A 21,478-nucleotide genomic window follows, 5' to 3' on the forward strand; every position below is an offset into this window, starting at 1 on the left:
TATAATGTAAAATATTTATTCAATAAAAATAATTTTATAATCTATACAGAATTGAATAAAAAGTACAACAAATTATTTTCACTTCTTTGCTAAATTGCATACAGTACAACTTGCAAACTGGGCTCAACATTCTGTAAATATGGCCACATACCAGGATATGAAGTTATTATCATCTTAAATAAGTAAAGGCTCCAGTTTGGTACCACAAGCCTTGAATTAAAGTCCAGGGAAACATTGCTTTGGTAACATGAATAATTTGATTGTACCACAGTCGGTTTTATTAAAAAACATTGAATAAAATCCCTGGAACACCACTTTTTTACGTGTTTCTGAATAAACAATTCCCTCTGTAGCAAAACAAAAGATACAATATAAAATCAGAGGCTGTCCTTTTATGACATCACTTCCCCTCCCCTTACTTAGTGCTCTGCTCTTGCCCTTGATCAGAAAGGAAAGTTAATGGAAAATGGCCTATATTTATCTTCTTTCATCTACTTCTAGAGTTCCCACTTATACTAAATGACTATAACAACTTTGGAATCTTGATACTATTATTCACACTGCTTACCTGTGTTATTCTAAATAAGTTAACCAAGGTTATTTTTCAAGATAAGGCAACAAAGTCGGCTATAAAAAGGCTTTCATGTCTCACATACACTAGCAGCCCCTCGGTTTACTAGTTACAGAATTCAATGCATACATAATAACATTTTTCTGAGTACCTTGGAAATGAAATCACTAGCAATTTTTTATTTTCAGATATTCCAAGATGATCCACCCTTACAAACAAAGGCAGATTTAATGTACAAAATGCAGGAATCAAGTCTACCCTAGTTTCTGTCCCACTGAAATAATTAAAAAGAGGCTCAGTGTGTGAAAAGGCCTTACAATAATCCAACACATCTAACTCCCGATGACATCTCTATCTTGGGTAAGAAGGACAAATAATATAAAAGCTATAAATAGGGATGAAGATATTTTAAAAAGGACTTTTCATTTTATTTTAGAAATAAAAGGAAATATGAATACAAAATGGGCTACTTGTATCTTTAGCCCATACTAACTTTTCATCACTGAATTAAAAGTCCTTCATACCAAAGACCAAAATACAGGCAAATATACCATACGTTTTCTGATTAGGTCTCTTCATTTCAATGATTAGCAGGCCTCAAAACTTGCCTTATTTTCTAACTAAATGAGCTTCTCCGGGAAGCATACGAGTAACGCAGAAGTGTATTTCTAAAGACAACCTACACAAACACAAAATTGTCAAGATGGAAACAGAACATTCATACAATGAATTTTTTTAAATAAAATTAGAAACGACACACATTCCTAATACGACAGAACACCAAGCCAAGAGCAAATGTTGCCAGTGGTTAAGAACAACTTTCATCTGTAGAAACACGAATGCACATGAGTAACAGAAATAAGAATTAAGCTGAACAGAGGCAGGTGCTGTTGGAACCTATTTCTATTCTGACCTGTAATATCCCGTGGCCCCGGGGAAGCCCACCAGGCCACGCCTCTGGCCGATCAGATAGAGAGAAGTAACTTGACCTACCGAACACCAAACTCACTTGCTATCCCAAGTACAAACACCATGTGGTTTCTTGAATGCTCTTATTACTTGGTTTTCAAAATCAAGTTCACTTCTGAATCAGAAGAAAGTAATCCTTATATTAGCTTTCATAAATAATCCATAAGATAAACTTCACCTCTGGCTCCTCTAAACAGTATTGTTACTCTAGGAACACAAGGTCTAGTCAGTTGGCTGCTTTGAAGCCTTAAAAAGCACATTCATAAATATACATCTACATATTAAAACATTAAATACATCCAGGCACAGTTGCTGTGCAGATTTTTTGCTATACGAAGCAGCTTATCAGCAGTGTATTATGAGGTGGTTACTTGAGAACTCAGTTCTGCATCTTGCTTTCTGTATTTCTTCAGAATATTAACGGTACCATTAGCCAGGAAAACCACAGCGATGAGTGCAAAATACCCGGCGTAGATCATGAACTAAAGGAGATGGGGAAAGAAGTCATGGAGAGAATTATCAATTAGAAGATGAGAAGTTTTATTTTATATATGTGAACATAGCCTATAATTAAAAGTATATTCAGTTTCTCCATAAGCCTTCACAAAACCCTGTGTGCTCAGGCTCTGACAAAAATAAAAAACAACAACAACAACAAAAAAAAACGAGGCAGCAGAGCATGGTAAGACTGAAGCTCTGTCGGACTCAGTGCAGCTCCTGACTCCATGCCTTCCTAGCCGTGTGACCCTGAAATACTTCATCTCTGAGCCCTGACTTCACTTACAACATGGAATTCACAATATTCCCTATTTTACAGGGTTGCTGGGAAGGGATGAGATCATGCTAAGGCTGTTAACACAGCTGTTTTCTATTTGTGTTGCTGTAGTTGTCACAAAGGAATCACGGTCTCTATCCTCAAGCAGGTAGGTAGAAAGCGACTAGCAGGCCAAATTCTGAAGACGAAGAACTTCTGTTCTTCCCCAGAGGAGGGCAGTAGAAAGTTGGCTGGATTCCATTAGGGGATCACTTTCCACTTTTCATATGGATCTTCTCCAGGCTAACATTTAATGTGACTGTATAGTTTATCAACAGCTTCTTCTTCTTCTTCTTCTTCATCATCATCATCTTGAAAGAACTTATGAAACAACCATCTGCTGGCTCGTGAGCGCAATACGGGTGCCGCTCTAAGACTTCGAGCCAGGTTCTTTAAAATTTGGATACATTTTCCGGGGCGTCTGGGTGGCTCAGTGGGTTAAAGCCTCCGCCTTCGGCTCAGGTCATGATCTCAGGGTCCTGGGATCGAGCCCCACATCGGGCTCTCTGCTCAGCAGGGAGCCTGCTTCCTCCTCTCTCTCTCTGCCTGCCTCTCTGCCTACTTGTGATCTCTCTCTGTCAAATAAATAAATAAAATCTTAAAAAAAAAATTTGGATACATTTTCCTATAGGAAACCTGTTGATTAATTACAGCAGTTAAGAGTTCAGCACAACCTACACAATTCGAGATTCCACCCACTATTTCTATCGCAGGATGACAAGCACTTAGGTCCTCTCCTACCCTCCATTCCAAATCGAAGCACCTTGAGAGGTCTTCTCAAGGTTTTCACTGCCGGTGGTAATTGGGTAACACAGAGGAAGTGGTGAGCTCCCCCTCTGCTCCCCGGGCCCACCTTTCTGAGGCAGCATGATCCAGGGAGGGACGGTCAAGCTTTAGAGTTAGAAGCTGGTTTAAATCCCAGCTTTGCCACGCTATTATCGGCCACGAGACCTTAAGCAACACTTTACGTTACATAACCTCTCAGGGACTCGTTCTCTGGATGCCCAAGCCTGACAACAACCCTGCATAACTCTAAAGGACCACGTGGCCCACGAAAGCCCTCAGTGCACATCAGCTACTATGATGATCATTTCTGTTTGAGCTCTTGGGGAAAAACAGTTAATGACTGCTAACACGGTGGGCCTTCGTAGAGTAAGAACACTAGTACCTCAGTATGGAGGGAGTTATCCAGGCTGGGATGGCTGGGATGGGGGCAGGGGAGGCACTTTTTGATTCAACTGCCCCTTTTGCCAGAGTACAGAGCAAGGCCCACCTACAACTCACAACACACGAAGGCATATGCGACAATATGCTTCCTGAATGAATGCAAAGACCCACAGTCTCTGGGCGTGTGTGCAGCTGTCTCCTCGGTGGGTCGCTCATGAAGAATCTTCATGCTGTTCATCAATGGCAAGTCACTACCTTGGTATTTGGGTGAGTGGTACTTCGGATAAAGGAGGAAGGAGACATAAAGAACTGTGAGATGAAGCAGGGCATCTCAAACACCAGAGGCAGTGTTCCATGCACAGAATTAAAAACGGAGGGACATACTGGATGAGGAAGCGGAAAAGCTTGGCCTGGAAGGAACCAGCATTACTTCTTGGCTCTACCAGGCTGTTAAGTTACACTCAGAAATGTTCTAGGTCCTCATCAAAAATATGATGGTCCCAACATCCTCCAGGGAGAAAAGAACTAAGGATGGGGGTTGACTGAAGGCAGGAGGGAACACTTCCTCTTCTCCTATCTGTCTCTACCGTTTGAATTTGCTTTCATCAGCTCCACGTTGTCACCCTGATCCAGGAAACAGAAATCTTACCTGAATGGTAATGTCTAAGCCAAGGCCGCTGGAATCCACCACGATGAGAGTGAGCAGTGTCTGCAGGGCCAGAGCAATGAAGGTGTTCACACCAAACACAAGGGCATAGCGCTCCATGCTGAGGTTAGCAGCAATCTGAAAGCTTAAAAAACCAACCCACAAAAGAAGAATGAATAGGTAAGAATCACTTCCGAGGTAGTTAGAATGTTGGCTTCAATTATAAAGAGGAGCCCCTTCTTTCTATTGTCCTTTCCCTTCCCAACCAGGTGAAAAGCCCGTTGCTGCTAAGTGGTGTAAACCTCATGCAAACATCAGAACAGAGCAGGAATATACGAACAAGGAAATCAACGAGCCTCACCTAAGTGCTTCCTCAGGAGAAAAACATGCAATACAATGCTTCCTTCTGTTTGCTGCTTTTATTTTATTTTATTTATTTATTTTTTTAAAGATTTTATTTATTTATTTGACAGAGAGAGATCACAAGTAGGCAGAGAGGCAGGCAGAGAGAAAGAGGAGGAAGCAGGCTCCCCGCTGAGCAGAGAGCCTGATGCGGGACTCGATCCCAGGACTCTGGGACCATGACCTGAGCCTAAAGCAGAGGCTTTAACCCACTGAGCCACCCAGGCGCCACCTGTTTGCTGCTTTTAACTAGAAATTTTCATTTGTTTGTAAAGAAACCAAAAGAGTTTATACTGGCACAAGTTTTCCAAATGCTTCTTTGACTCCAAATACATACGTTGCTATGGTGATGAGTAACATGTAGATGATTCTGAAGATGACATAGGACATGTAGCAAACCCAGATGTTGTGCACCGTATCCATGACATACACGGAAGCAGCAATCAGCAGGGAAAAGAGAGACAGCATCATCTCCCCCCAAGTTGACCAGGATATTTTGATGTAACCCACTGCAAACACAGCAACGGCACCTACAAAACCAAACAGAAAACCCAACTATTTATTTTGCTAAACAAATGCTCTTTTAATGAATTAAAAATTCAGCTTAGATTATTAAATTTTAAAACCTTGCAACTAATAGGGGAGCTGAAGGGGCACCTGGGTGGCTCCATGGGTTAAAGCCTCTGCCTTAGGCTCAGGTCATGATCTCAGGGTCCTGGGATCCATCCCCACATCGCGCTCTCTGCTCAGCAAGGAGCCTGCTTCCCCCTCTCTCTGCCTGCCTCTCTGCCTACTTGTGATCGCTGTCAGATAAATAACTAAATAAATCTTTTTAATAAACAAATAAATAAATAGGGGAGCTCAAGATTAGGGAGGGCCTTGAAAGTGAGGCAGAGAATTTTGGACTCGATGGAATAAACACCATGGAGCCACTGAGAGACAAGAAGAGACTGAATGAGAGTGTGTACAGAAAAAAAGACAGAAATACGGAAATCATGCGATATCTTCTAAAACACCTTAAGAAGTCAGTCAACATGGGTGCCTGGGTGGCTCAGTTGGTTAAGCATCTGCCTCTGGCTCAGGTCATCATCCCGGGGTCCTGGGATCAAGTCCCACATTGGGCTCTCTGCTCAGTGGGGAGCCTGCTTCTCCCCTGTCTCTCATGAATAAATAAATAAAATCTTTTAAAAAATAAAATAAAATGGGAATGTAATACCATTTATTAAAACAAAAACAAAAACAAAAAGAAACAAAAAACAAAAAACAACTGCCTTCAGCTCAGGTCATGATCCTGGTGTCCCAGGTTGGAGTCCCACATCAGGCTTCCTGCTCAGCAGGGAGCCTGCTTCTCCCTCTGACCTTTCCCCTCTCACTCTCTTTCTCAAATTAATTAATTAATTAATTAATTAATTTTTTTAAAAAAGGAAGTAAGTAAAAAAAATTAGAAAGTGGCGATAGAATATAATGGTCAAGGACACAGGCTCTGAGTTCAAATCCTAACTTTACTACTTACCACCTATCTGATCTTGGGCAACCTGTTTCCCTAACTATAAAATAGGGATAATAACCGCACCTATCTCAGGCACTGTGTGAGGACATAAGTCCTGTCCTGTCTTAGGACATAAGTCCTAAGAATAGCATTTATTGAACATTAACACTTAACATTAGTTATTGTCATAAACTTCTATATATTGTTTCAAAGTTTCACGTCAAGTAGCAAAAGCATCTAATGAAAACCTGAAGAAGAAAATTTTGAAAATCATTCCATTAGGCTTCCCTGAAGGATATAAAGAATCGAAGTGTGTTAATCATGCTGACCCATGACTTGAACACTGCTAAATTTCTTCGTAAATTACAAAATTAAAACTCAAAATAAAGAAATCATTCCTTGGGGCGCCTGAGTGGCTCAGTCGGTTAAGCATCTGCCTTCAGCTCCGGTCATGATCCCAGGGTTCTAGGATCGAGACCACATCGGGTTTCCTGCTCAGAGGGGAGACTGTTTCTCCCTATCCCTCCTGCTCCCGCTGCTCGTGCACTGTGTCAAATAAATAATTTTTTTTTTTAAAAAAGAAAGAATAAAGAAAAGAAATCATTCGTTGGGGTCACTTTAAATTTAGGAGGGGAGGGGAAATCTGATTATGGTTGACCTCATCACCTGAGGGGGAACTACCCACCCGACCTCCTTACCCAGGAGGGTGGACACGGCCTCCACGCCCCCGTTGTAGATAGCAGCACTTCGAGAAGGCATCACTTGCTCCCACAGGCCCTGTGTGTAGTTCACCACTTGGAAATAGCCGCAGGTGGAGAGGGCCCACCACACAGACCAGCAGAGCAGCGGACGAGAGGAGTAACACATCAGGAAATCATTCCACAGGACCTTCAGCACAAGGAGACGGTCTGGCTGGGGCTCCTACATAGGAAAAGGGGAAAAAAGCTCAAACACTAGGAAGGCAACCACAGGAAACAACTGTTATGCACTTCCTTTTCTATTTGACAGACATTTTTCTTTTTCCTGGTGAAAACCAACTGGTTGGTTATTTTTGTGCATACAAATAGTATAGAGGTGAACCTCATTTTATTGTGCTTCCCTTTTCCGCACTTTGCAAATATGATTTTAACTTCTGGAAGGTTTATGGCAACCCTCTCGAGCAAGTCTATCAGAGCCAGGTTTCCCATGGTATTTGTCACTTTGGATCTTTGTGTCACATTTTGGTGATTCTCACAGTATTTCTAACTTTTTCATTATTTATTTATTTTTTTATGGTGGTCTGTATCAGTGACCTTTGATGTTACTACTGTCCTTGTTTTGGGCTGCCATGAATTGTACCCATTGAAGAGAGCCAACTTCATCAGCAAATGTTGTATGTGTTCTGACTGCCCCACTGACCTGCCATTTTCCCTCCATTTCCCTCTCCCCAGGTGTCCCATTCCCTGAGGCACAGGAACATGGAGATTAGGTCAATTAATAACCCTACAACCGCCTCTAACAGCAACTTCTGGAATTTTTTTTTAAATTTCCTTTGTCTAGAATGTTCTTCATTATTTTTCTATTCAAATCTTATTTGCCTCCCAAAGTCTACTTCAAATATCAGGTCTTTCAGCAAAGGAGAACCTCTAGATGTAAACAGAACCTCTGAGTAGGTATAGCTGGGTGTTTGGAAGGCCAAGTTACAATACCACTCATTTCTCAGCCCTGTTGTGCACAGAGGGAGACCAGTTTGTAGCCAAAACAACAGCTAGGATGGAAATTTCCAAGCCTAAGTTTGCTTCTTTTATTAAATGTTTTTGAAGGACACAATCCCAATCCTAACTCTTGCTATGAACAACAAACACTTTCATGATGAATAGCTGTTGATATTCCATTATCCAAAACACAGTAAAAGCATACAGAGTGAGCCTTAACTGATGGGAACAAATAATGTACATTTGTTTTTAGGAAAACAAAACAAAACAAAATATGGATCAAGGAAGCATAGGTGCTGTTGAGGCAGGTTTACAATTGGGCAACAGTGAAGTTCTAGTCAAACATAAAAAGCTTTTAGGACTCTCTCTCCTGCTCTGGCCTGTTGTGCACTTATTCTGCTCCAAGAGTCATTCTTGCCTTAGTCTGGTAGCTTACTGAGCTCTCATTCCTAAACCAGAAAGTAAGGCATTAACAACCTGTTAAGAGTTGACCTGTCTTTGGCTACTGTTTCAGGGAAGATGACACTTCTCTCAAGTTCAAGGGCACTGAACTTGAGCTATAACAGGGAAGGGTACAACCACGTAGGGCTACATACTCCCTCCCTCCCATCCCAGCTCAGATACATCCACTGGCTGGGATCTGACTGGAGATATCCAGAGGGAATGGTACGTGACCATAAGGGGAGAAGAAGGGTTGAAAGGAGACTATGCCCTTCACAAAGACTCTCTACCATTCTGGCTTTGTGCTTGGGGCCAGCCTGGATGGAAAGGGGGACTACTGTCCCAACACAAACCGCCCACCATCACTGTCACCATTTCAATTTCATTTCCTTAGATTCTGAAAGCAAAATATTTTGATATGAGAAGACAAGGAAGATAAGGATTACATACCATGGAGCAAAAAAACCCATAGAGTTCAAAAACTACATGCAGACTGTAATTTCATGTATTATAAAATGTATACCTACAAATACATACTTATGTATATATGAAAAGAGATGCTTATTAAGGTCACTCAACTATTATTAGTGGTAATCTACTATTGTTGGTAGCAGATCAGATGATTCAGACTTCTTTTTATGTAGTTTTCTTTTACTGTTTAATTAAAAAATGAAGTGTGAATCTTTATAAAATCAGACTTTTTCCTACTAAGATGATATATTAACTATACATTGTATCCACAGTGACTCATGAAATTAAGTAAATAAAGGCTATTTTCTCCCTAAAATGTGAGGATAATCTCAGTGGAATGAGAACCAAGTAATGTTCCACAGCTCTCTAGGCCTACTCACGCCAGCCCTAAATCGAGTTTCAGATGCCACTTAAAGAAAGGTTCTGACGTGGTCTTAAAAGAAAAACAAAACAAAACCTTGAGAAATTCTTTCTCTCCACCAAGGAATAGGGGTCTTTAGTACGGTGGTTTTTGAAGTTAGCTGGATCTGGGTTTGAATTTTGACCGTGCTACTTTCTTTGTGCCTTTGGGTAAGTTATCTGATGGAAGCTTTTGTTCCCTCAACTGTACAAGGGGGGCACTGATTCCCACATCACAGAGTTTTCAGAAGGATTAAATGAGCTAAGAATCTAAGATTTCCACCACAGTACCCAGTGCCCAGGTCAAAGCAAACGGGAGCGGAGCCGACAACGATGGTAAGGAGAAAACCACAGGACTACACCTGCCTCCATGCAGATGGAAAAAATTTCTAAATCTTGGGCTTTTTACTATAAAATGGAAATGCGTATTTACTTCAACAGGCTTTTGAAAGAACTCAGTGGGTGTTACTTGGTATGCAGCAAGTGCTCAATAAATGCTGGTTTCCTTTGTACTCTATCATGGCTCACTGAGACAATCAACAAATACCTACAAGCACCCACACTGCATGTTTGGCGATGGTCTAGATTCTGGCAATACAGCAGAGAAGTCCCTGCCCTCGTTGAGCTGACATTTTGGTTAAGGGAGACAGGCGATAAACACACGTGAGAGAGCTTACAGTAGGAATGATACTATGAAGAAAGGGTGGCAAGGGACTGTGGTAGAGAAAAGGAAGGCTGGTGAGAGTGTTGAAAGGCTTTCTGAAAAGCTCATGCCTGAGCGGATACCTGAGTGACACAAAGGAACCAGCCATGAAAATCAGAATGAAGGGCAGTCCTGACTGAAACCTCTGGACTGAAGTTCTAAAGTGGGAATGAGCTTGATGTGTTTCGGCGAGTTTCACGTGAGATAGGCCAGATTACAGGGGGATTCCCAGGCCACATTATGAGTTTTGGATTTTTTTCTACACACAACAGGAAAATATATGGGGGCGGGGGTAGGATAAGTTGGGTTTATTGCCTAAACAGTGAAGATTTAAGTCAAGGGCTGATGACTGCAATTAAACCACTTCTATGACACTATGTGCTCCTAATTACAGAGAGGATTGGACAGGAAAGGAAAAGGCATTTGTGTGATACCTGGGAATCTGAAGAAAAATGTACTTTCAGATCAATCAGCTCATCAAACTCAGTATTCCAGAGCTCAGGAAAGTTCAGGGATCATCTGGTTTCACAGTCTACAGTTAAGAGTAGCCTCAGTTAAAGAATTAGTGTTAGAATTAGGACCAGGTTCTGGAGACACCTTTCCTAAGGTTCAGAAAACCAGGGGGAACCAATTCGAACTGAAAGGTTATCTGCAGCCCCACAACAACTATCTACAGTGAAGGCACAAGGCTATTCTTGATTACTCAGGTATAATGATAAAGACAATAGAAATGGAACCATAGGGCACCTGGGTGGCTCAGTGGGTTAAGCCTCTCCCTTCCACTCAGGTTATGATCTCAGGGCCCTGGGATCGAGCCCCACTCGGGCTCTCTGCTCAGCAGGGAGCCTGCTTTTCCCTCTGCCTCTCTACCTACTTGTAACCTCTCTGTCAAATAAATAAGTAAAATCTTTAAAAAGAAAAAAAAAAGAAATGGAACCATATACTGATTACCTACTACGGATACTCATTTGAAAGCCTTACTTTGCCTTTGAATTTAATACACGAAATAACTCTGTGAGGCAGATAGAAGAAGGAGTAAAGAAACAAAGTCTCAAAGAATTAAGTAACTTGCCCAAGATCACCCTGCTGGTTAAGTACTAGAACCTCCGTTTGACCTTCTCCAAAATCCACTACGGTGTGCTGCTAGAAATGATATAAAGTACAAAGTGGAAACATTAATGTTTCATAGAGCTCAACACACACATACACAAAAGAATGCTTACTCATCATAAAGGGTATCAGTCTACAAATAAAAGTATGGGTGTATTAACAGGTATCCTCCCGGTAATCATGTGTCAGGCCCTGTGCTAAAGAAGGGGCTTAATTTACATCATATCTAACGGATGAGCAATTTAAAGTAAATCAGGTCCGACACTAGGCCGAGCACAGAAGGAATCCCGTTTCCTATTTAGGAAAGAGAATCCCTGGCTGTGCTGGAGTGTCCACAGCAAGAGGCCCGTTCTGAAAAGAACTCACAGACACTGGAGGGTAACTGGTGGACGGGGCTGTCACTTTGACTTCCACTTCATTTTCCCTTTCCATCAAGCCAAGATCAAACCACCCACCCACCTACCCACTCTTCTTTACCATATTTACAATTATGATTTACACAGTTCAGCTGTGGGCTCTATCAACTTAAAATGGCACTGCAGTCCCTATCATCTGTATTCTGACTTCTTCAAGCCTGTCAAGAGAAACAGCACTATTTTCGCCCTGTACAGCTGCCAAGCAGCCCCAACAGCCTGTTCCGTGCCAGCAGCACAGCCAGGATACGAAGGAACTGACTCGATCTAACTTTTACCACACTGTACCCGAGAGGATGGTTCTGACCCCATCGTGAAAGACCTTACAGCATAACGTACAGATCAAGTGGATCTCATACATTCTCTTTAATGATGTTACAGGGTCTATCAGTGCGATTCCACACACGTCACTCATCTCTTCCCAATCCCTATCTCTAAAATGAGGGTTGATGACATCTAAAGTCCCTTGTAACTTTCAGACACTCTGACCGTGCAATGGCCTGTGGTCAGAATCACTTTCAACTCTAAGTTTCAGAATTCTTCAGCATATCAAGTACTGACATTTTACATGTGTATAAACAACAAATGTCAAGTTGGTCGACAGAGTTTTTTAGATGTGGTTTATAACTCATTAAAATGCAATAAAATCAATGTAGTGGGCAGTGATCTGCATTGTAAAAAAACCCAAAATGAATGAAACAAATAAGACACTATATATTCATTACATTTAAATTAAAAAACTAAAAATAAAACAAGTTATTATCAAATAAATGAATTGAATGGAATGTATCAATAAAGTATTGCACAGTAAAACCTTTGCTTCAGTTATATAGAAAAAACATATACACCTATCGGCAGAACTTGTTTCTATGTAAGATGTGTTTCTTACTCATGCTCAAAATGGTTTAAAACTTCCTGGTCTATACAAATCTTCAGAAGTATGGCCAATGTTAATATTGAAGATATAGAAGTATTATGCAAATGTGTATACATATTAATTTTAGCTACAACCATTTTAGCACATTTGAAACAGAATTAAAAAGGGGTCCTTATTCTTTTTTTCTACTCCGAAAGATCAGGTGATTTTAACTCTTTCCCCCTCCATCAACTCTTGTTGGCAAACAAACAATGAAAGAATCAGCACTGCATTCTTACTTTATCCAGGTATGACTGATGCTGCCCGCAGGTGCCCAAGGAATAAAAGTGAGTTTCATGACCAGAGTCACCTAGGCTCAAGCTCTTTGGTAGGATAACCTAAGTTGCAACTAGTAACGGTAAGTGAAGAACAGGGGTAGGCATCAGAGAGTAATTAGATGCCACATGGAAACAATTTGAGTTAACTTCGGGTGGGGAGCCGAAAACCACCCATGTAGGTGCTCTACTCTCATTCAGACGACAAGGTTTATGGACCCAGACAGTAAGAAGGTTAACAGGTTATTTCCAAACACGTCCCATGAAAGCTAAGACTAATTCAGTATCACTGGAATGAACCTTGTCCCTCACAGGGTATAACCTGTTGGAAAGATAAGAAGCTTTTATAAAGAAGGGTGAATGAATGGGGGAAGCAATTAGTATTGCTGGCTAGCCAGAACGTACGGATGGATTATTCCGATAATCTAATAAACCTAAGAGACAACTTCACAGTCACGTTTTTAAATGTATTCCATCATCATCTTAAATTTTCCTCTTGTGATTGTCTTCCTCTGCGCTGTTCATTACTAACCCCCTCTGGGAAAGTGTCACTTGAAAATACAGATACTACTTCCAGCACTGAAGAGAAAATTAAGCTCCCAGCCTTAAATACTTTGGGTTTCAATTCAGAACTGGAAGTAGATATTCATCATTTATTGGAATCATTTCATCTATTCATTTAGCAAAATTTTCTGAGTGCTTTCTTAATAGACCAAGTACTGGGGATAGAGGTGAAGAAGACAGCTCCTGCTGTGGCCTCTGAAGACACCTCTGACACAAGCAATGTCACTCTGTGCAGTCTGACATTGGAGGTCACTCACTCCAGGATAAAACACATTCGTCATCCCTCATATATATCAACCTTATCTTTAATCAGTGGATGAACGAACCACTGGACCAATTCAGGATAAAAACCCGAGTCCAGATGAATATGAAGTCTAGCAAGAGGAGGTTTCCTGTCTGTTCTGTCACCACTGCTCCACCAACCACAAGACATTTAAGGCTAAACTTACCGGCTCCTCCATATTTAGGGGGATTTTTGACTCAATGTCTTCCCACCCAGGAAGGTGGTTAGAAGCTGAGGTGTTGGTTACAATGCCGCCATTTTGTGCCTTGATGCCATTCATCCTCTGGCAAGTGGAAGGAACATGGTGAAAGAAAAGGCTCTTCTGTGGCATAGGCAGAAACCAGGCCACAGCAAAAGCCACAGAAACACAGGTAAGAGAGATGACATTCAGACTGAACAGGGACCAGCCTGCCACGGAGACGAGGATTTGCCCCAGGACAGAGCCCACAGTAAAGCCCACCAAGGTGGCACTCCGACAGTAACTTGTGACTTTCTGGTACATGTTCAGGTCTACCACACTGTAGATATAAGAGTAATAGGCAATTTCAGTGGCTGTGGCAATGCCATAGAAGAATTCCAAGAACTGAATGGCCAGCAGTCCCTGGGCGTAGAGCAGCATGAACCATGTAACAATAAGGCTGAGTCCCTGCAGCAGAACAACAGGCTTATAACGGAGGTAGTCTGTGGCGAGGAACACTGGAAACAGCAGCACCAGGTAAGAGTAAGTCCATACTGGATAAATTTCATTGAAGACCTGAGAGAAAAAGGAAATTTAAAAACCCATTAGTGGTATCAATGGACCTGGAATATTCGTCACAATGTATTCTTATAAAAACAACCTGCCCATACCTCTAATAAATCATCTTTTTATTTTTTAAGATTTTATTTATTTATTTGACAGACAGAGATCACAAGTAGGCAGAGAGACAGGCAGAGAGAGAGAGGGAAGCAGGCTCCCCACTGAGCAGAGAGCCCGGTGTGGGGCTGGATCCTAGGACCCTGAGATCATGACCTGAGCTGAAGGCAGAGGCTTAACCCACTGAGCCACCCAGGCGCCCCATCTAATAAATCATCTTTATCAACCAAAGAAACCTCAACAACAATTCTGATAACTGTCTGGCATATAATTCCCCGTTTTCACCCCATCATCTTTTTCTTAAAGTCCTCCCCCTTCATCAAGGCCTGGTTCGAAACCATCCTCGTCTGAGCCAACTTTGCTGGAGCGGACAGTGTTCACGGCGCAGTCCTTGGAGCTCCCCTGATACCGCTTCGTGTGTGCCCATCCCCCCAGTTCCCACCCAGCACTGCTTCCTACCCACGGCTGCACATCTCCCATGGAGCTTTAAAAAATGTGCATGCCTCGCCAACAACGTCCCAGGAGATTTTTGTCTGAGCCAGAGCTGAGGACCACAGCCTTAGCGGGCAGACTCCTGAGGTCTGACTTGCCGGCCAACGCTGACCCGCAGCCCCAGCAACCAGCACGCTGCGTGGACTGTACTTGGCTCAGTAACTATTTTGGAAACAGGTAAGTGTTTGGGAATGGTCATCGATTCTTCCTTCTAGCCTCAGAATAGGGAGCCTTGATGCTACTGTTTGATTAGTTTTCTCGGATTTTAAGTTTCCTTGCTTTGAGGGAATAGGTAAAGAGGATAGTTCTGTCCTAGTCTTGACCGAACAATTCTCTGTGGATGATAGGATTATAGGCAACTTGGATGTCCTTCTTTCTGGCTTGTCTATAATATGAAAAGGACAGAAGTTTTGTTTTCTCTTTAATGGAATTTTATTTTATTTTTTTAAAGATTTTTATTTATTTATTTGACAGAGAGAAATCACAAGTAGTCGGAGAGGCAGGCAGAGAGAGAGGGAAGCAGGCTCCCCGCCGAGCAGAGAGCCCGATGCGGGACTCGATCCCAGGACCCTGAGATCATGACCTGAGCCGAAGGCAGCGGCTCAACCCACTGAGCCACCCAGGCGCCCCTCTTTAATGGAATTTTAAAAATTGTAATAAAGTAGAAATAATTTCTAAAATCTCTGAAAAATCTCTAATTTTTTCTAGAATAAAAAATCTCTAAAATAATCTCTAAAAATCTTCCACCATACAGACTCTCCTGGGATTTCACCCCCATCATTCCCTGTGTGATTATCCACAAGTTTTTTGTTTAGTTTCCTTTAGCCTTCCTCTTCACTACCAGTTTAAGAGGCATAAACCCTACATCACAAGGCTGCTTGTTGCAAGGATTAAAGGACAGGATAGATACATGCAAATCACTCACTTTCTCTACTTAGAGGTCAAGATTGAGAACTGAAGCTGAAACAGACCCTCTGGGACAATATGAATGAGTAATTCAGCTGACCTGCCATCCCCATTCTTCAAGGATCCATCACTGTAGGAGACCCTCCCTTCTTTTACTCCTACCCATGTCTAGCAAGGTCCTGGGGATGTATGTAAGTTGGTTTTTTAAAAATCTAGATCACTGACCCAGATCTTTAAGTGCTTGCTGAAAGGAAGCCTGGGTAACAGGCTAACTACTTCGCCAAGGAGCAATCTAACTCTAGACTCTGACAATCTAAGGCCAAGGGCAACTTTCTTTTTTTTAACTCTCATGTAGGCTTTCTCACCTTTACATTTGGGTGAAATTTACATTTCACCCAAATGTAAAACGGGCTCATCAGGGTCAGGGTTTAGAGGAACAATCCAGTAAACAGTTATTGTAAAATCTTTGCCAGTGCAGAACATAACTACAAAAGTAGAACATAATCTGAAATATAGCCCAGACTTGCTTTCTGTTTTTGACTGGCCAGATATCAAAAATAATTTGTCTAACAGTCTCACATTCATGAATTTTAGCCCAATTTGTATTTGTATAAATCATTTAGCAATCTCTACTGGATCAGGAAATTTCTTGCTCCTGAATATGGGTATGAAAAGAATAATGAAGAACCGTAGAAATTATTGTTATTTAAAAGTGTGAAAATTTTAGCAACTGAGATCAAGCACCACCACGACCTAGGACACCTTAACAGAAAACCAAAAGGTACAGGGTACCTTTGAGATAGAAACAGTGACTTCAGAGAGGTGTTCATTAACAACTCCCTACTCTTTCTTTTTGCCTCTGGTTTTACAGATAGTCTCCTCTAGTTTTCTTAAGTGTGCAACTGCCTCCTCTGACTCCACTCATTTCTTCACCTTCACATTTTCCCCAACCTGTTTTTCCCAACACTACACTCCAAACCATTAGCCATCAAGCCTTTGCTTCAGAAAGAATCTCCGTCACTTCCTTCAGTACCCCATGTTCTCTTGTTCCCAACGCTCCCTTCAGGACTTTGACTTCTTCACTCCCGCAACATTGTCTGTACATACGCATGTTCTATACCTTTCGATAACAGCTGTCCCCAAATGATTAACAGCTAGGTTTTCATTATAAAAAACTCATCCTTTAAATTATCATCTTCACGTGCTTATATTTATGAGATTCATTCTACTCCTAACAGAAAACTACAATTAAGGTAACAAAGATGAGGAACAGGAACCTGGCCAGACCTGCAATGCCTGGAATAAAATTAAAGGTGGGTGGGGGTGGTGGGGAAGAGATGAGTTCTCTTTGACTCATTCGAAATAAAAAAAAAAAAAAAACCTGACTTTTCTTTTATGAGAGAGAGGTCACCCTAAGATGAATGTCCCTCTCAGGATGTTATCATTATAATAGCAAAGGTCTACTGACTTACCACCCACTATGTGAATCGCCTTACCTACCTCACTGCATTTAACCCAAACAACAACCTTAAGAGGTAAACGCTTTCATTACCTCTGTTTTACCAACGGAGGAAACTTGGCCTTACAAAAGGATTAAGCAAGTTTTCCCAAGTTCTCACAGCTAGCACTGGCAGAGGGAGGATCGGAACCTTGATACTCTGATTCTACCACAAGAAAATGCCTCATTTCTTCAATCAGAAAACTGTTGTTGATCATCTGCTATGTTCTGGGGCTACTGCTAGTGCCCGCAGCAGCGTTTTCAACCCGTCTGAAAGTGCCTTTATAGGGCATTCCTGAAGAGATAAAGACCACACAATCTCTGGAGCTTAGCCACTGGATCTCCAAAAGAAGATCCATTCTTTTTCTTTTTCTTTTTTTTAAAAAGATTTTATTTATTTATTTGTAAGAGAGAGAGGAGCGAGAGTGAGCACAGGCAGACAGAGTGACAGGCAGAGGCAGAGGGAGAAGCAGGCTCCCCGCCAAGCAAGGAGCCCGAAGTGGGACTCGATCCCAGGACGCTGGGATCATGATCTGAGCCGAAGGCAGCTGCTCAACCAACTGAGCCACCCAGGCGTCCCAGATCCATTCTTTTTCAAATGCCACCACGGACAAACTGTTACACCAAAATATGTTTCTCCAGCAGATGCTTTTAATCCTAAAGGGAAACCTCCCACAGGACAAAGTGTGCAGACTTACTGACAAATTACAGACTTATTGTCCACACTCTGGACAATACCCACTTATCTCAGGTAAAATCTGCCATGTGAGCAAAGGGAACTGATTTTATCGAAAAGGTGCCTTTTACCATTCTTTGGATCAGAGCTTGTTTGTGCTTTCTTCTGAGATACAAAAGTCAAAAGAAAACATGTTCATTTCAAGCTCTAATTAGGATTTAGACTTTATTTTAGAATCCAGTTTCAATTAAACAACTAGTTAATAAGCTCTTATTTGCACAACACTTTAAGCTGTGTGGATTACAAAAAATAAAATAAAGTCTTAGTTCTTCAGGAGTTCTGAACCTAATGAGCAATATATATTCATACGTTATTGATCAGGAAGATAGGAAATACAGGGCTACTTCTTTGAGGTGGCCCCTGAAGGAGAACAAAGTTAGGGGTTAACAGAAAGATATCAACAGATAGGTATGAGAACCTTATTCCAAGCAAGAAATCACAACTTTGAGTACAGACTGGTAGGTGAGAGACTGTGGATATGCTGGATTTCTGACGAGAAGATTGATGTGGATGGCAGATGGGCATGTAGAGGAAGAAGGCAAGGAGAAGAAAGATGGAGCAGGAAATAAGGCTGTTAAGGAGGTTAAGAGCCAAATTCTGTAGGACTCTGAATATCAGACAGAATAGGTAGAAAGTTGTTTGTTTTTTTTAAATCAAAGAAAGGTAGTGAATGTCTGTCAAATCACATGCTAAAAAAGATGAAAGAATAAAAAACTGTTGGAGATATAAAGCTCTATTTTATTAAATGTTTGGCTTCATCTGTCAGAACACATTCCATTTTTAATGTGTTTAAATCTTAGAAAGTACGTGTGTGGGGGCAGTGGGCGGTGGCTCAGTCTGCTAAGTGTCTGCCTCTGCTCAGGTCATAATTCCAAGGGTCCTGGGATCCAGACCCACACTGGGCTCCCTGCTCCGTGGGGAGCCTGCTTCTCCCTCTGCCCACCAACCCCCACTTATGTCCTCCCTCTCTCAAACAAGTAAATAAAATCTTAAAAAAAACAAACAAAAACCCTTAAAAATGGTACCTGGAACAGGTAATCATTTTTTCCTGAAATCTAAGAAAAAAATCCTTTGAGGGTGCAAAGATAGAGGAAATTCCATCCTCCTTTTCCTTCTTCTGCCTTTAGACTCGGTTAACAATAGCTCCATTTATGATGATCTACCGAGGCCCTTCTAAAGTCTTACAAGTAAATACGCACTTGACACAAACAGCACTGACCATGACCTGACATTCACTTTGCCTGAAAATCATTTTATTAACTGTCCACTGGTAAAAGCAAGCATTAGGCCAGGAAGGAGAACAAGCTGTTCTACTTATTTCTGTTTTTAGATATTTTGGAAACCCAGAGTTCCCAGGAAGGTGGACAGAGCCATACTGCGCCTGAACAGCAGTATCAGCCAAGGTCCAAGGTCCTCCTGGACAAACGACCTCCTCTCCAGACCACTGGATTTCTTTTCAAACTCGGCCCCCATCCTCCTCCTCTTGCAGTAACAGAAATCGTGCTGTGTGTTTGTTACATAATCAGCCAGTATTTACCGGGTCTCGCACCCTTGTGCTACTCCAATGCCACTGAAGGTGAACGAAGCTAGAAAGCTCTCTGATTGGACAGGGCACATGATGACACATGACAACTCCCGGGCTCAGGGCATGTGACAAAACAGATCGGCTTTCAAGCAGCCACAGCGGGAGCTCGTTTCCCCCCAAGCGCCCCTCTCTCCGGCCAGGTGCCCGCCCCGCCCGGTCACATGGCCGTTCCCATCAGCAGCTCCAGGATCACTGCTGCTTCGGTGGCTGCACCGCAGGAGCAACTGCCTGCCTCGGAGTCACTCTCTCGAATTCTCCGCGGTAACTTTCCTGTAAAATCGCTCGCTCCCGGGGGTACAATGCAAGCCGCGTTAAAACTCGGACAGGAATGAGGACCTGCGGCGGTGTCCGGGGGGGGGGGGGTCCTTCGAACGGAGAAATGGAAGACCTTGAACTGGGTGAAAAGCAATGCCACCTGCTGGAGTCGGACAACGCAAGACCAGGCGGAGTCGCCAGTCTAGGAGCGCACGGTGACCTTCCACTCCCCGAGTGTCCTTGAAAGCGGACGTGGGCAAAGCGACGACAAGCGGGCGTGGGAGTCACTGCCTCGTGCTCCGACCCGCTTGCAGGGACAGTGCGCGGCAGCCCCGCAGGGCGAGGACTAGCACGGGAAGGAGACTGAGTTCAGGGGCGGGGCGGGGCGGGGGGGTGCGCGCTCACGCGGTAGGCGGGCACCGGGGTCAGCACGTCCGCGAACCAGGCCGCACCCCATCAGTAACCCAAGCCAGTTAAGGGGTGCGTGTGTTCGTTGTTCTGTTCGGTCCGTAACTTGAGGACCTCCGGCCCGCGGAGTAAACAAAGCGCGGGATGGGGGGAAGACGCAGCCGCGCGGGGACACGATTCTTGCAAAAACCACGGGTTCCGCGGCGCCTGCGGGGCTCAGCGGCGGGACGTCTGCCCTCGGCGCAGCTCCTGGTCCCAGGGTCGCGGGATCGAGCCCCGCATCGGGCTCCCTGCGCCTCTGCCTGCCTGTGCTCCTGTCCCGCTGTCTCTCTCCGTCACATAAATAAGTAAAACCTTAAATTTTGTGAAGCAACGGTTCCTCCGCCCCTGGCTGCCCGCTCAGGCATCTCCTCCGCCCGGAGCCAGAGACCGACTCCCCGAGCCCCAGGACCACGCGCCGCGCCCCCTCCCGCCGCGCGCGGGAACTGCAGGCCCGGCCGAGCGCCCGCGCCGCGGCCTCCACACGCCGCCTCAAGCCCACGCGCCGGGCCCCGCCGCGCCCCGGCCCCGCACACGCCGCCAGGCCCGGCCGCCGGCGGGAAAGCGCACCGAGCTCTGCAGAGGCGCCCGGCGCTGCTCCCCCCGCGGGCCTGTCCCCGCCGCGCGCCGCCCGCCCGCGCCTACCTCCCGCTCCGTCAGGTTCTTGTCGGGCCCCAGCAGGTAGGGCGTGAGGAAGGGCTCGGACGGCCGGAGGCTGGCGAAGAAGCCGTAGGCGCACAGCAGCGCGGTGGGCAGGAACCAGCCCCCACGGGGCACGCGGGCGGAGCGCAGGAGCGCGGTGGCCGCCGCCGCCCGCCGGGACCCCGGGCCGGGCACATCCATTCGCCGTGCGGAGGCCGCGGACCCGGCCCGGCGCCCGTGCGCGCCCGCTCGTCCTCCGCCCGCCGCAGGGAGGCTCCGGCTGTGGCGCTGCCGCGGCGCGGAACGCTGCAGTCGCGAGCGGCGCCCTTCGCGGCGGAGCCAGGTCGCGCTCCGCCAGACGCCGCCTCCGCGGGCGGCCCTCCAGTCCCGCCGCCGCCGCCGCCGCCTCGCATGCTGCGGCCCGAGAGGGAACGCGAGGCCCGCCCCCCGCCGCCTCCGCCCCCCGGGCGCGTAGCCAATCGCAGCGGACTCCTAGAATCTGCTTCTCTCCCATTGGTCGCGGACTCTGAAATGCGAGGCGCGGGCTGAGCGCGGGTCGGCTGACGTGCGCCGACCTGTACCGGGCTCGGCGTGAAGCTGTGGAGGACGCGGGCTGGGCGGCCGCGCTGCCCGGGGCGGTGCGCATCCGTCGGGCGGAGGCCGGGGCCGTGCGCATCCGTCGGGCGGAGGCCGGGGCCGTGCGCATCCGTCAGGCGGAGGCCGGGGCCGTGCGC

The 21,478-nt window shown here is 44.6% G+C and overlaps 1 protein-coding gene across 2 annotated transcripts; it reads right to left on the reverse strand.

The window, feature by feature from the left end:
- SLC19A2 (solute carrier family 19 member 2) lies at positions 1-21,142 on the reverse strand. 2 transcript variants are annotated; one of them, XM_082702748.1, is made up of 6 exons: positions 20,748-21,142; positions 13,494-14,081; positions 6,757-6,979; positions 4,907-5,099; positions 4,171-4,312; positions 1-2,022 (listed from the first exon to the last, which is right to left on the reverse strand). In XM_082702748.1, the coding sequence occupies exons 1-6, from the start codon at positions 20,943-20,945 to the stop codon at positions 1,897-1,899; spliced, it is 1,470 nt and encodes a 489-aa protein (XP_082558874.1). In that variant the 5' UTR covers positions 20,946-21,142; the 3' UTR covers positions 1-1,896. The 2 variants fall into 2 exon arrangements, 1 of the variants encoding a protein (XP_082558874.1); XR_014303903.1 differs by lacking the exons at positions 1-2,022; positions 4,171-4,312 and adding an exon at positions 4,327-4,573 and having other exon boundaries at positions 4,802-5,099; positions 20,748-21,088.
- Positions 21,143-21,478: the final 336 nt, after the last annotated feature.

Source organism: Mustela nivalis (assembly GCF_964662115.1).
Source record: "Mustela nivalis genome assembly, chromosome: 16".
Lineage (NCBI taxonomy): Eukaryota > Metazoa > Chordata > Mammalia > Carnivora > Mustelidae > Mustela > Mustela nivalis.

Coding starts and splice junctions, on each gene's coding strand:
- SLC19A2 (XM_082702748.1), bottom strand. CDS start 20,945: ATGGATGTGCCCGGCCCGGGGTCCCGGCGGGCGGCGGCGGCCACCGCG. Junction 6,980..13,493: donor CCCTAAATATGGAGGAGCCG/GTAAGTTTAGCC, acceptor TTTCCTATGTAG/GAGCCCCAGCCAGACCGTCT. Junction 2,023..4,170: donor GCTTAGACATTACCATTCAG/GTAAGATTTCTG, acceptor CATCTCCTTTAG/TTCATGATCTACGCCGGGTA.